This window comes from Pocillopora verrucosa, chromosome 12 (genome assembly GCF_036669915.1).
Source record: "Pocillopora verrucosa isolate sample1 chromosome 12, ASM3666991v2, whole genome shotgun sequence".
NCBI lineage: Eukaryota > Metazoa > Cnidaria > Anthozoa > Scleractinia > Pocilloporidae > Pocillopora > Pocillopora verrucosa.
Genome location: NC_089323.1, coordinates 12239460 through 12254421, shown reverse-complemented (window position 1 = coordinate 12254421; position 14962 = coordinate 12239460). Strand labels below are relative to the sequence as shown.

At 39.1% G+C, this 14962-nt stretch overlaps 3 protein-coding genes and 1 pseudogene across 3 annotated transcripts; 1 reads left to right on the top strand and 3 right to left on the bottom strand.

Annotated features, from left to right (window-relative positions):
* Positions 1-1692: 1692 nt before the first annotated feature.
* LOC131785095 (protein shisa-4-like) lies at positions 1693-4127 on the bottom strand. Its single transcript, XM_059101938.2, has one exon. It carries the CDS (start codon positions 4099-4101, stop codon positions 3502-3504), a length of 600 nt encoding a protein of 199 aa, XP_058957921.2. The 5' UTR covers positions 4102-4127; the 3' UTR covers positions 1693-3501.
* A 2005-nt stretch (positions 4128-6132) lies between these two features.
* LOC131785098 (protein shisa-5-like) lies at positions 6133-8104 on the bottom strand. Its single transcript, XM_059101940.2, has one exon. It carries the CDS (start codon positions 8063-8065, stop codon positions 7508-7510), a length of 558 nt encoding a protein of 185 aa, XP_058957923.2. The 5' UTR covers positions 8066-8104; the 3' UTR covers positions 6133-7507.
* Positions 8105-8745: 641 nt separating this feature from the next.
* LOC131785096 (uncharacterized) lies at positions 8746-9658 on the bottom strand. Its single transcript, XM_059101939.2, has one exon. It carries the CDS (start codon positions 9547-9549, stop codon positions 8962-8964), a length of 588 nt encoding a protein of 195 aa, XP_058957922.2. The 5' UTR covers positions 9550-9658; the 3' UTR covers positions 8746-8961.
* Positions 9659-12353: 2695 nt separating this feature from the next.
* LOC131785089 (uncharacterized) lies at positions 12354-13683 on the top strand (annotated as a pseudogene).
* The last annotated feature ends 1279 nt before the right edge of the window (positions 13684-14962 follow it).

Here is a 14962-nt window from a genome sequence, read left to right as displayed (position 1 = left end):
TTGAATGCAAATATTTTAAATTAAAATTTATTGATGGGAGAGTCGCGAAAGCACAAGAAACTCAAAGTGGTGGACAGGTTAGGGCTAGTAAAAGGATTCTCATGGGGTGATGGCTTTTACAACTAACGGTTAAAATTTCAGACATGATTTGATGCTACTCTGGTTTACAGATTTAATGAATGTAACCGAGAAGTTACAGTTCACAGACCAGACGTTTTGACACTCCTGTCTAGTACCTTCATCAGAAGACCGCTTTTTGATGCTCTTTCAAACGTGTACCAAACTGACGTTTGGTCTGTCCGATGTACTCGTTACCACATTCACTGCATGGAATAGAGTCAATAGCGTCGGTTCGTTGTTGTTGTTGTTTTTTTTTGTGACAGGATCCTTAGGTTTGGCAAAAATATGCCCCAAAGTCTGAAAAGCTTTTTGAGCGGCTTTAACGTTGTGGCTCTTCAAAATTCTCTTGATGGGTTCCGTAACACCCTGAATGTAAGGAATAACAGCAAAACCAGTCGCTGGTTTCCTCTCATCAGGAGTGCTACTTGTTGTGATGTTGTAAATGGTTTTCAGCATTTACGGAGAAAATGTTTAGTACTGCCACTCGCCTTTGGGACATTAGAAACATATTTCCTTCCCTCAGCCTTCGAATGGAGTGAAGATGGCGGACAGTCAGCCCTCCTGAGTAAAATTTTGGCTACAGACTTTCTATGGCAAATAGGGTGGTGAGCATTTGTCGATGTGGGTAGGTTTACGATAGAAACTTGCCTCTAAATTACCCTGTTCCCTTCTGTGCACATTTAAATCAAGGGCAAATGTCTATCCTTTTCACGCTCAAGGGTGAATTGGAAAGACGGCTCTATTGAATTCAATTGCGATAGGAGGCGTTCCGCTTCATTTCCAGATACTGCAGAAGTAACATCATCGACATTTCGTCTCCAGAAAAAGGGTTTAACCGGTGAAGTGGCTAAGGCTCTTTGCTCCACGTCTTCCTTTACCATGTTTGCAATGACAGCAGAGACGAGCGAACGCCTTCTATCGCGCTTGCATTCAGTAGAGCCAGTACATTTCTTAAGCTGATGACAAAGAGAATTTGAATAATGAACAATCAACAGCTTCTTCAGTTGGTGATCATTTCCTATATTCTCATGACATTAATGTTTGGCTTAGGGGTGACATTCTAAGGAGAAATTAGATGCTAGTCACCCTTTAGGGACAAGGTCTTACCTTGAATGGCTGAAGAAAAATCAGTTGGTTATCAACCCTTAACACCTTCAGATCAGTATCCATATTCCCTATACTGTTATCTATACATTCCCTGTGGTGATGACAAAGAGAATTCATTTAACATTCAAAGCTTCTTAGGTTGGTTCATGTCCCTTGTTCTTATGATCTTCATGAATGATTCAGCTGTACTACTGTGTGGGGAAACTAGATACTAGTCCCTTTCGGTTAGAAGGGTTCATTAGGGATAATGGACGATCGCCACGCAGAGCATGGGAGAAAGGTGTAAATGAAGCCTTCTCTTGATTTCTGAGGACTCTCTCCAATGTAATCATGGAGGTTAATATTTTATATTACTAGCACACTATGTTCATTTGAGAATTGTTGGGTCAAGATGTAGGAGAATTTACAAGGAGATCTTTTTCACAGGATGCTTTATTCATATGAATGTTTACAGACAGGTTATGGTGATTGAAATGTTCCGATTTTTTTCTTGGTGAGATTTCACATGCTCTCTATGCTTTGGTCTAAAGTTCTCTTTGAGAAGACCGGAAAGAGAGTAGTTTTCATTTCCCAAGCCTACAGAGCAGGCGTAATTTGGCGAGCGAGTTCACAATATTTTCTTAACTAAAATTATGGCCGCCATCTTTGATTTTAAAGGCAGCGGAGGGCTGAGGAGAAAAAGAAATTTATACCAAAGGGGCGGTCGACGGTCGAAAATGAAAACAGGTGTGGGGGTAGAGGAACGAATGGTATTGGCCTTCACCCTTTAACTCCTGTGAGTGACCAAGACAGAATTTCTCCTTACCATATCTATGCAATATCATGCAGACAAGTGATGAGAATAAAGAAAAATATAAATTATGGGATTACCGATTGATCAGATACCAAATTCTTCAAGCTAACACAATGAGAATCGTTTGGCAAACAGTGGGGAGAAATACTAATGAGATCTTAGGTACTTTTAATACTTTTAAGATACTTTTAAGATACTTTTCTACAAGTTCCTAACAATACTTCCTCGCACCAGGTACAAAAAGTCAACTTGAGTATTTGTAGCTATGCCAGCTATTTAAGATATCAAATGTTTAGCATTACAAGTTGTTTAAAAAATTAAGTGTGTTACAAAGCTATTTAATCACTTTGTATTTCACCATCGGTATACTTCCAATGACCACACAGCTATTGATGACTTAAACTTTCTGTCAACCTATGCAAAGTAATTTCTCAGTGTCACTATTTAAGTCATGTTCTCAAAACTTTTTTTAGTTGTCACTCTAATTCTGACAAATGGAGAAACATAATGGTCATGTGCGAGAAAACTAATATGACACCTGATATTCTGAAATGAACTGCATAAAGGAAAAAATCATCATAGTTTAATAAAACTCTAATAACATGAATTTCATCGCATTACAGAGGTGAAATTGGCGTTCGATTTTAAAGATAATTACCAAGGTGAAGTGAGCTTGCGACTTAGAGCTTGGTGAATCATCCTGGAGAAAGATGTTTTTCGTCTTGTCACGAGCGTGGCACAAAGATAAAATTCTGAACCCCATGAGAAATCAAAACTCAGATCTTCGGATTCCACACTCCGACGCTCTATTATTGAACCACAGAGACTTTATAGTGAGCGAGGTCCATTACGAAGTTCATATGTACAGTTTTCATATATTGTCTGAGTAGTTTAGAAGCGACTGTTCGTAAAGGCTAAAGGTCTAAACGGCCATCTGCTTCTGAATATAATTATGTGACAAATTAAGCCCTTGAACAGTGGCTCATGCTCTTTTAAATTAATTCATGGTTTTCCACCACGTGAAAAGTTAAAAATATCCGATAAAAATGGAATTACGGCTTTCAATTCAGAAAGACTGCAATGCAGTCAAGGCCTTAAAAAACCAAAGAAACAAGGACAATCCTGTGTCCATGAGTTGTGCTGCAGTGGCGAGCAGTGATTACCATCCGTGACCTAACGTCATTTCACGGTTGTGGAGGCGTCGGAAAATGCGCCATCAATTCAACAAGCCAAATAAATTTGCACAATGAACAAATGAGAAGCTTAGATAACAGTGCTGAAGTATATTTACCATCGATTATTTGCGGTATGTCAAAAGTTTTGGAAACTCTGACAAAAGTCTAAAAACTTTACTACTTACTATTAAAGTGCTCAGCTTAAAACGTTGCTTTTCAACAAAACTTAGGTTTTAGAGGAATGAAGTTTCTTGTTTCAACGCGTTCATAAAAAAGCAGGCGTACGTGGTTGTCTCGTACAATGGGTTAGTTCCTTACCGGTTGGGCAGCACTGACAGCAACAGGCATCGCTCCGGGTTGAGTTTCTCCTTGTGGGGGGGGATGCCGAGTTAAAGGCGGTAAGTGGCCTGGGTAAGGCGGAGGAGGCTGATTGTGTCCCGAAGGAGGCTGGATGTAACCTGGAAGTGGCTGATTGTAGTTGACCGGCGGAGGAATATGTACTTGCTGCATCGTCGTCATATAGGCATGATTTGATACGTACGGTTGATAAGGCTGTGGGGTGACGACCACAGCACCGGGTGTACGATAGCGGTAGTACGGGCAACAAGCGCAGCAGCAGCAGGATGCAATGGTAATGATGATGACGAAGAAGATTATTGTACTGATAACAGCGCCTACAATAGATCCAGCGCCCCAAACACACGAAGATTTGCATTTGTTGTTACAACATTCTTCGCCTGTACCACATTGATAGTTGTACGTGCAGTAGTAACAATTGTCTCTACAGACGTTATCTGAACAACAGGTTTCACTCCAACTGCAACTGCTCGAGTAAGTGCAGTATTTAGCACTTCCCAAACTTAAGAGACAGACGAAAATGACGCAAGAAAATTCTTTCGACGCCATAATCAACGCGTAACTTTGCAGGCGGAAATACCTCAACCAATTAATAACATGCATACACAAATTTTAATTTCAGAATGCTCATTGGCTTAGAACACGTCAATTAAATTTTGCACGGTGCATTAATTTGATCTTGAGCGCAAAAAGTTGAAAATGAATGCAGATATTTTAAATTAAAATTGACTGATGAGAGAGTCGCGAAAGCACAAGAAACTCAAAATGGCGGACAGGCAAGGGGCAAGTACAAGGGTTCCAATGAGGCGATGGCTTTTAAGGTTAACGGTTAAAATTTATTTATGTTCTTTTTGACAGAAAAAACTTTTTCGATTAACCTTCTTTGAGACAAATGGCTGAAATCTATCAATTTTTATACGTAACGGCTAATATTCTACCGTTATACGACTGACGGCAAAAGAAACGGTTAATATTCTCTTAGCTAACGTTTACCCCAAATGAGACCCTCCGTCCCAACGTTCTAATTTATAGTTGGAGGAATAATGTAAAGGAAAAAAAACACCCAACAATGCACCAACCACTGGCTAATAGTCTGGAAGTCTTGCGCTTCAAAAAGGAGCTTGTATTTCGAAGCTCTGAACCGAAATTCGTAGGAAGTTACATGCAACACTGAATTCGTAAGAAAGACGGGGAAGATTATGAGATCTTATGACCCTGATGGCCTCCGTGTAATGGTTACTGGCATTGATAGGTATCTAGTAGAGAATAGGTGAAAACTTTCGATTATGCGTGACAGAGAGTTTTAAGCCTCGAAACAATTTTTTGAGGGAAAAGCCCGACTACTCCGGCATCAAAGAAAAATCGGCGGCCGAGAAAGTGAGCCATTAGAGAATTCATTTAGCAATCAATGCTAAGCAGATCATAGGAGAAAGGTGTGAAAGCCTTCTCTAGATTTCTAGGGACTCTCTCCAAAGTAAACATGCAGGATAATATTTTATAATACTAGTACACGATGTTAATTCGAGAAATGTTGGGTTAAGAGAATTTAGAACGAGATCTTGGTCACAGGATACTTTATTTATCTGAATGTTTTCAAAACAGGTTGTGATGATTGAAATGTTTCAAATTTTTTCTCGGTGCGATTTCTCATGCTCTCTCTGTTGTGGTCTAAATTTCTCTTTGAGAAGACAGGGAAGAGCGGAAGTTTTCATTTCCCAAGCCTGAAGGGCAGGCATAATTTTGGCGAGCGAGTGCTCAGTATTTTCTTAACGAAAATTATGGCTGCCATCTTTGATTTTAATGGCAACGGAAGGCTGGGAGAAAAAGACATTTATATTACGGTTTGCGGTCGACGGTCAAAAATAAGGAGAGGTGTGGGGTTGGAGGAGTGAATGGTATTGGCATTCACCCTTTAACTCCTGTAAGTGACCAAGACAGAATTTCTCCTTACTATATCTATGCAATATCATGCAGACAAGTGATGAGAATATAGAAAAATATCAATAAATTATGGGATTACTAATTGATCCGATATCAAAATCTCCAAGCTAACACAATGAGAATCTTTTGACAGGCAGTAAGGAGAATTACTAATGAAATCTTGGGAGTAACGGACGGACCATTACTTTTCTGGAATGGGAGCATGGGAGATATTCTTCTGCAAAATTTATTTTTTTAACATATACGTCTCCGCAAACATTTTTTTTTCAACATCTTCGTGCAAACAATTTTTTTAAAATTTTTTAATTGCCACGATAAATTCCCATTTTTTCAAGAAATATTCAACTATTAAAATAGAGTGATCACTTTTTAGTGCCCAAATTGTGTCAATTTTTATACCAATGCTTCAATTTGTTACTTTTTTTTTCATTTCAGTGTTGGGGATAATATATTTTAATATCTAACCTGATTTCTCTGCTAAACATTTTTTTTAACCCTATAACGTTTGCAAACAATTTATTTTGTCTTTTCCGACTCTGCGAACAAGATTTCTCACAACCTCTCTCCAGAAAAATAATGGCCCGTCCCTAAAAGGTTTAAGAAATTACATCAAGAATAAAATTTGATGACAGAAGAATCTAAAACCACGAGCCCTTATCCTTTATTTTGCACAAGATGCTTATTTTTCTACAATATTCTAAGAATACTTTCTCGTACCAGGTACGGAAAGTCAACTTGAGTATTTGTAGATACACCAGCTATTTAAGATATCAAATATTCAGTATTACAAATTGTTTTAAAATGAAGTGTGTTACAAAGCTATTTAATCACTTTGTATTTCACCTTCTGTATACTTCCAATGACCACACAGCTATTGATGACTTAAACTTTCTGTGAACCAACGCAAAGTAGTTTCTCAGTGTCACTATTTAAGTCATGTTATTAAACATTTTTGAAGTCGTCACTCTAATTCTGACAAATGGAGACACATTTGGTAATGTGCAAGAAAACATCAGAAGAAATATGACATATGATATTCTGAAATGAACTGCTTAAATGAAAAAAACATCATAGATTGATGAAACTCCAATGACATGAATTTAACCGCATTTAAGAGATTAGATTGACACTAGATTTCAAAAATAATTGCTAAGGTGAAGTGAGCTCGCGACTTAGAGCTAGGTGAATCATCCTGGAGAAAGATGTTTTTCGTCTTGTCACGAGCGTGGCACAAAGATAAAATTCTGAACCCCATGAGGAATCGAAACTCAGATCTTCGGATTCCGCGCTCCGACGCTCTACTATTGAGCAGCAGAGACTTTATAATGAGCGAGGCCCAATACGAAGTTCATATATACGGTTTTCATATATTTTTTGAGTATTTTAGAAGCGACTGTTCGTAGGGGGGGCTAAAAGTCTAAACGGTCATCTGCCCCTAAATATGATTATGTGACAAATTAAACCCTTAAACAATGGCACCTTACGCTCTTTTAGAATAACTTTTGGTTTTCCACCACATGAAAAGTTAAAAGATATCTAATGAAAATGGAATTACTTGTTTCATTTTCAGAAAGACTTCAATGCAGTCAAGGCCTAAAAAAACGAAAGAAACAAGGACAATTCTATGTCCACGAGTTGTGCTGCGATGGCGAGCTGTGATGACCATCCGTGACCCAATGTCATTTCACGGTTGTGGAGGCGTCGGAAAATGTGCCATCAATTCAACAAGCCAATACAAATTTGCACATTACACAAATGAGGAGCTTAGATAACAGAGCTGAACCATAATTACCATAAATTATTTGCGGTATGCCAAAAGTTTTTAGAGCTATTTCAGTGAAAAATCTGACCAAATTCTAGAAACTTTACTACTAATTGTTACAGTAATTAGCTTAAAACTAATCAGCAATATTCGTTTTGCTGTTCAACGAAACTGAGGTTTTATAGGAATAAAGTTTCTTGTTTCAAAGCATTCATAAAAAAGCGGGCGCACGTGGTTGTCTTGTACAAAGGGTTAGTACTTCACCGGTTGGGCAGCGCTGAGAACAGCAGGCATCGCTCCGGCTTGAGCTTGTCCTTGAGGAGGGGGATGCTGAGTTGAAGGTGGAGGGTAGCTTGGGTAAGGTGGAGGAGGCTGGTTGTAGTTGACCGGCGGAGGAGCTTGTACTTGCTGCGTCATCGCCACATGTGTATGAGTTGAGACGAAGGGTTGATAAGGCTGTTGGGTGACGACCACAGCACCGGGTGTACGATAGCGGTAGTACGGGCAACAAGCACAGTAGAAGCAGGATACGATGGAGATGATGATGGCGAAGAAGATAATTGTACCGATAATAGCGCCTGCAATAGACCCAGCGCCCCAAACACACGAATAAGTGCATTCGTTGTTACAACATACTTCGTCCGAACCACATTCACTACTGTGCGTGCAATAGTAACACCTCTCTCTACAGACTTTATCTGAGCAACAGGTTTTACTCCACCCACAATCGCTCGAGTAACTGCAGTATGTAGCACTTGCCAAACTAAAGAGAAAGACGAAAAGGACGCAAGAAATTTCTTTCGACGCCATGATCAACGCGGAACTCTACTGGCGGAAATACCTCAACCAATTAATAATATGCATGCATATATTTTAACTTCAGCATGCTCATTCTCTTAGAGCACGTAATTTTAATTTAAATAGAAAGTTGATATTGAGCGAAAAAATTTTGAATTGAAAGCAGATATCTCGATTCGATGAAAGATTCGCGAAAGTATAAGAAACTCAAAATGGCGGACAGTTTAGGGGCAAATTAAAGATTAAGATTGAGGAAAAAGCCTGACGACTCCGGCAACAAACGAAATCAGCGACCGAGACAGTGAACCTTTACACGAAGTAAACACGACTAAAAATAGCAGGAAAAAAGAGTGAAATTCTTGCATATATATTATCATGATGTAATCAAAAATTTTTTTAAGCAAAAATGTTACGAGTTCCAAAGCTATTTGATAACAAGAAACGCAAGAAAAATCCTGCATGCATGAGCTGTATTATAGTGGCAATCCGTGAACATTTTACGGAGTGGAGACATGAAATGTCCTTGGCGAGACACGAAGCCATTATTGATTATAGAATTATTAAGTTTGGACTACACAGAATAACAAAAAGAGATGCCTAGATAACGGTGGTGAATTATATTTAACGTAAAAACTTGCAGATTGGACACAAGGTTTTTGACAATATTACAAAAGTTTAGACTGAAACCATAATTATAATTATTTGAAGTATTTTTATTCAAACTCGACAATATGCATGTTGTATTTTGACATTACCGAGTTTTGGAAAAAATCCACAAATGTTTCATAACATGAGGCTAGTTATCTCGTTAAACGGGTTAGTACTTGGCCGGTTAGTCAGCTCTGACAAAAGCAGGCATCCATTGCACAGTGTTCCGCTTGGAGAAGTTATCTCACATATTACTTTACTTAGAACCTGTTCGTTTGCTCGGTTACTGCAGCAGGCATCGGCCCCGCTTGAGTTTGTCCTGGCGGTGGAGGATTCTGGTTTAATGGCGGAAGATAGGTTGAGTAAGGCGGAGGAGCCTGGTTGAAACCTGGAGGAGGCTGATTGTAGTTGACCGGCGGAGGAGCTTGTACTTGCTGCGTTATTGTCGTGTGTGTATGAGTTGAGACGAACGGTTGATAAGGCTGTCGGCTGACGACCAAAACACCGGGTGTACGATAGCGGCGGTAGCACGGGCAGCGAGCACAGTAGAAGCAGGATACAATGGCGATGATGATGGCGAAGAAAAATGCACAAGTTGTGCCGATAATAACACCTGTAATAGCCTCGGCGCTCAATCCACATGAATATTTGCATTCGTTATTGCAACACTGTTCGCCACTGCCACATTCAAAGTTGTACGTACAGTAGGAACAAATCGCTCTACAGACGTTATCCGAACAACAGGTTTCACCTTCCACCACACAATCGCTCGACTCAGTGCAGTATTCAGCACTTCCCAAACCAAAGAGACAGATGAAAAGAACACAACAAATTTCTTTCGGCGCCATGATGATCAACACGGAGCTTCACTAACGGCTAATATCTGAATTAATTAATTATATGTTTGCAGAAACTTCTGTATGCTCATTGGATGAGAAAACGCCAAGATATAAACCTAAACAGTGCAGACAGTTTATATTGTTGAGCGCAATAAGTTGAGTGTAGAATATTTAAATTAAAATTGATCAATAGTGGAGTCGAAGTCTTACTTGCAGTATAGGAACAAATCCTCATACATGAACATCAGGTCTCATTATCCAGCAAACAATCACTCAAGTCACTGTAGTATTCAGTGCTTTCCAAGTTAAAGAGGCAAACGAAAATTTTATCAACACAGAAGTTTATTCAGGTTGGAAATGTCTGAACAAACAAGTTGAGCTATGAAGCGTGATCATTCGATTCAGCGTGGTTGGCTGATTGCCAAATCCATTAAGGACCTTTCATTACTTATGACCAGGGGTGGTCTGAGGATTTTGGTCGAGTCACAATAAAGTCCACTTGATTCCCTCCCCTCTCTTCCTCCTCCCCTGAAGAAATGTAATATCATAGTGATCTTCTTTTGTTGGAAGTAAATTTTCTGTAGCACCCCCTTATACTCTGTTCGCAAAGACTGTTCTCACTCTGTTCCCTTCCCAAAATATGAACTTCTTAAGCCTAACCCAACCCCCCTCCCCCCGGGAGGAGTAGAAAGTGAGAGAAATGACGTATAATTTCAGCTATAAGTATTAAGATTATAAGTATCCCGCATAGATTCATAGATTCGATTTAGGGCTCTCGTTCCAATAAGCGCCCTTTTTCTATTTCAGCGATAGCACTTTTAGAGTACATTTACATTAAGTTCAACTCGTGGTTCATTTTTCCTTTTCAAAATTACTTACCAAGTCTCACTACAAAAACATAGGCCCCGTCTCAGTTTCGCAACTTAAATGTCCACGTGAATGCACAGTTTCCTCAAATGAATGATCTCGTCTGAAGGCGATTAATTACTTTTCTGGCCGTTCTAGCCAGGAAGGATCAAAGGACTACAAGTCCGTTTTCTGCTGTTTCTCAAAAAAAAAAAAATGAACGCCCTGTTTCGATTAAACGCCCTCCCCTGAGGTACCAAAAGTAAATAAGGGCCCGGGCCCTAAATCGAATCATTACGGTCTGAGTATAGGAAATACAAACGGTTCGAGATAGGCTTTTCTATGACTTCGATCGCGAAAAATCATGCACTCTTTTAGTCTGACCTTAGTTTAGTTTTTAATTGGTTTTTAGGGCAAGTTCTCCATGTCTGTCTACTTGTTTTCGCGTAAGCTAATCATGTCTCACAAAAAAATTTCAAACAATTGCCCAAAGAATTGTCTTAACTCATTCATCCTTGAAATGGTTGTATGCCATTACTGACGCAGACATACAGCTATATATTGATGGTTATTGCTAGTCAGAGAAAAATATGGTCTGGTTTTTGGGATTAAGCACTAGCAACCTGAATTTTCAAAGGGGATAGTCCACTACGTTTATAGATTTTTGTGCTAAATGTGACAACTAATATACTTGAAATTCGCACAGAGAAAAAAAACATCCATTAGGCATTACTGGTCAGCTCATTGATCTCCAGCCACTTTGTTTATGTTTAGTATAATGTAAAGATTCGCAAAGCGTCGAAAATTATACCAACTTTCATGTGCCTAACAAATATGAAAGTCTGATATTAAAAAACGAAAAAATGTTTAAAATAATACAAACTTAGTCCTAAAAAGTACTTAATACCTTCAAGACGCATCTTCGCGATTTAAGAATTGGAGTTAATTTTAATTGCCTACATCTCTGAAATTAAAGTGTCAATAAGTTCAGATATGCAAATATACAACGCGCAGTCATGTGCAGATCAGTGTTGAGTTAAAAAATTGCCCGCAGCTTATTCTTAACTAATAAATATATTCGACTTTCTTGAAAATGTCGTTCCTTAAAGTATCTGCATAGTTTAAAAACAGTTAACCACGTTTATTTCTTTTGTAGAGAAGTCGGCATCAAATTAAATTAATTAGGCCGTTTGAGTTTGTCCGAGTGCTGGATTGATACCGGTGGAGGTTTAATGTGCATGTTGATTGATGCTGACCTGCCGGGAAGTATGTACTCTTTGAGGGGCCCTCTGGTCGAAATTTGGTAAGATTGAAACATTTTTCGCCCCAATTTTTTCTTGAAAAATATTTACTTGAATCTATTTAGATTTTGAAAATGTTGTTTGTTTTTAAAAGTCAAAAAACGGTATTGTTTTGAAGGTTGTTTTTCCGTTGCCATGGTAACCAGTTCAAAACAACCGAATTTTCAAGGCTTAAATGTGAAAGGGAATAATATCTTCCACTTTCCTGAGTTCCCAAAAATCCCATAGTTCCTTCCAAATTCTTTCAATTTATTTCTTAGGCCTGGATACACAGCTACGAGGAGTTACAATAAACTCTAGCTGAGTCCACACATATGATCCATGTGTATCAGTTCACAGTTTATAAATTCCATTCTTAACGTGGTAAATTATGCCGAAGCTGGAGAAAAAACATTCTGTTTTAAAGAAAGGTGCTTCATTAAAGCGTTAACCCTTTAAGGGTTCAAAGGTGTTCAAAAGCAAGCGAAAAGAGTGACCAGCGCAGCGAGAGAACAAACTGTAAATGTCACGTTTGTCGGCGAAGATGATGTTGTTACCGAAATGATTCCACCGCCAGCAATCCCGGTTTCTTCGCGAAAATTTGGCGCTTATGCAGTTGATACCTCTTCTTCTGACGAAAGTGTATCAGATGACTTGAAATTTGCTCAAGGATATCGCCTGGTATCAATGGAAAGTCTCAGGAAGTTTGTAAACAGAATACATACTCATGGACCATGTGCCTCAGGAGAGCCTGTTGAAGTTTTTTCACAGTGTAACTTATTATGCCGGGAAATTTGAAACCAAATCCATGATCCACTGATTTATCTGGATTTAAACTAGAAAATTAATAGATTGTTTCCTTTAATTTCTCATGTAGGTAAAGCTGAAGTATTAGAGAGCACTGTAAACAGAATGGGGATGAGCACTTCAATCTTTGTCAAGAGTGACTATGGCATGACAGAGTTCCTTGCCACTGATGATCACCCCTCCAAAAATACCACTCCAAGGACAATTCAAGGCAAAGATCTGAATCGATGAATAGTGTATGGTGCATTTGAGATGGGAGTTGGAAAAGTGGGAATTGCCAAGCTGTGTGAAATGCTCAACATGCCATTCAGTATGTCACTCTCAACCTGGTACGACCATGAAGAGGCACTAAGCATGGCCCATGACGAGGTAAAACAGGAACAACTAGCAAAAAACAGAGCTGAGGCAAGATTGCAGGTTGTACCAGAAGAAGGCATCACTGATGCTAATGATCAAATGATAATTAGTATCCCTGGAAGTTTTGATGGTTCATGGTTAAAACGAGGTTATACTGCTAATTACTGCGTTGGATTTTTTATTTTTGCTGCAACTGGCAGTGTTGGGCCTTGAAGTTATTTCAAAAACCTGTGGTATGTGCTCACAAAAGAAGTCAAGTCTGACTGAAGACCAGTTTGAACAGAGGTACCAGACCCATCATTGTGAAGGCTCTTATAAAGGCTCCAGCCCAAGTACGTAGATGGAATGTGTTAAAAGGATGTGGGGAAGAAGTGAGCAGGACTTTATCAGGTACCAGTGAATGATTTCTGATGGGGACTCGAAAGTATATAATGTCACATGGAGTATTTATGAAGCCTGAGACACTTGTCACCACTATGAAAATCTGCAAAACAGTGACCAGGAGTGTGTTACCTGGAAACCTTCAGAAGGTTTTAAGAAGTGGGAAGAGGATTACCTGGTTGGAACTGCAGGCTGTGACAAGGTAATGAAATTGGATTGCATTGGACATGTTCAAAAGCGGCTCGTGAAAGCACTCTACGAATTTCAAAAATCCTCAGTGAAATTGAAGGAAGGAAAACCAATGTATGGAGGAAATGGAAGACTGACAAAGGCTGCAATTGGAAAACTGAAAAATAATTTTGGCAAGGCAATTCGTAGCAATGCAAAAAGAGAAATTACAACCACTGAAGAGAGGGACCAAGCTGTGCACGTTATGAAAACTGAGATTCTGGCTGGATTGTTCCTTGCCTGAAGCTGCCTAATAAAGAAAGGCACCAGTCTTGTCCGGCAACTTCACGGTGTAAATACAAGAATGGGCTCCCTTGCCCTAACAAGCCACACCATGATATTCATAAATCGTGATTTAAGATGATAATGTCTTTTCATGTGCACTTGAACCATTTTTTTGATCGTGAACCATTTTTTTTATATTGTGAACCATTTTTTTTGTGATGAACTCCCGACTTTCTTCTGGTTTTGAAAATGTGCGTATCGTTCTCGAACGGCTGTGGCAAGGTTTTGACCAGGGTTTTGACAGGATATGGACTTCATATGGTCGATAAAAGTCATAACACAGACCACTAATGGTTTTTTTAACAAATAAGATAAGACATTACGTCATCTTTTGTCGCGTAAGACTGGTCAAGAATAGAAAAAGGAAAACTTTAATTCTTAAATTTGTTTTTACTGTTTTTGTGTGAAACGTGATCGTCTCAAAAACTCAAAAAGATCATTCGAGATGCATGAAAAGCAAAATATTCTTATGTGACTGAGTTTTACAAAGGGGTTTAGGGGAACGTTCCTCGAGTCTTCCTCGGGTCAGGCTTTTGAGTCGTGATCGACAGTTGATGTAACCCAGTGCCAGGTGACGCTGTCTCGGGCGAACGATAGCGGTCGTACAGCACAATAGGAGTTACCCTCGACGCCGTAAACAGCCGCCTTAACCATATCAGGACTTCCTTTCATGCTTCAACAATCCTCCTCAAAGAGATATTCGTTCCAGTATGGACAGCACAGACAATGTTTATATCCGCACACACGACTTCAAATTGCTAACTTATATCTTTTTATCTTTTTTAAGCGAACGCATTGTCTCTGTGGAAAGAGACAAAGACCATATTGACTTTTCACTCATAAACTACAAATTAGTCAGTATGTTCCAAGCGTCAGAGGTAATGCTACCTAAAATTAATTCGTAGCAGCTCGAGTTATTCCTTTTATCAAGCCTAAGGCTTCAACCATTCTTCTCTTTTTTCCTCGCGAAGCATTGGGGGATTTGTTACTTCCTTGAATGTACCTAAATTAGCCCCAGGATTTTCTCAGTCAATTTCTTAAGTTTTTATTTATGTGTTTCTGTATCGTTAGAAGCCATTCTATAGAATTAAGCAAACCAAATTTCTTAGCCTAATCTTTTCTCACTGGTCTATCAATCGTTTCCTGTGTTCTCTTTTTTGTGTTATGATACGGTGTGGTATCAACCGCTCCGATCCTTAAAGGGAACATCGTAGATGCTTGCCGAGGTTGAATCTTTC

Bases quoted from the DNA above. Each gene is read 5' to 3' on its own strand.
- LOC131785098 (XM_059101940.2), bottom strand. From the start codon at position 8,065: ATGGCGTCGAAAGAAATTTCTTGCGTCCTTTTCGTCTTTCTCTTTAGT.
- LOC131785095 (XM_059101938.2), bottom strand. From the start codon at position 4,101: ATGGCGTCGAAAGAATTTTCTTGCGTCATTTTCGTCTGTCTCTTAAGT.
- LOC131785096 (XM_059101939.2), bottom strand. From the start codon at position 9,549: ATGGCGCCGAAAGAAATTTGTTGTGTTCTTTTCATCTGTCTCTTTGGT.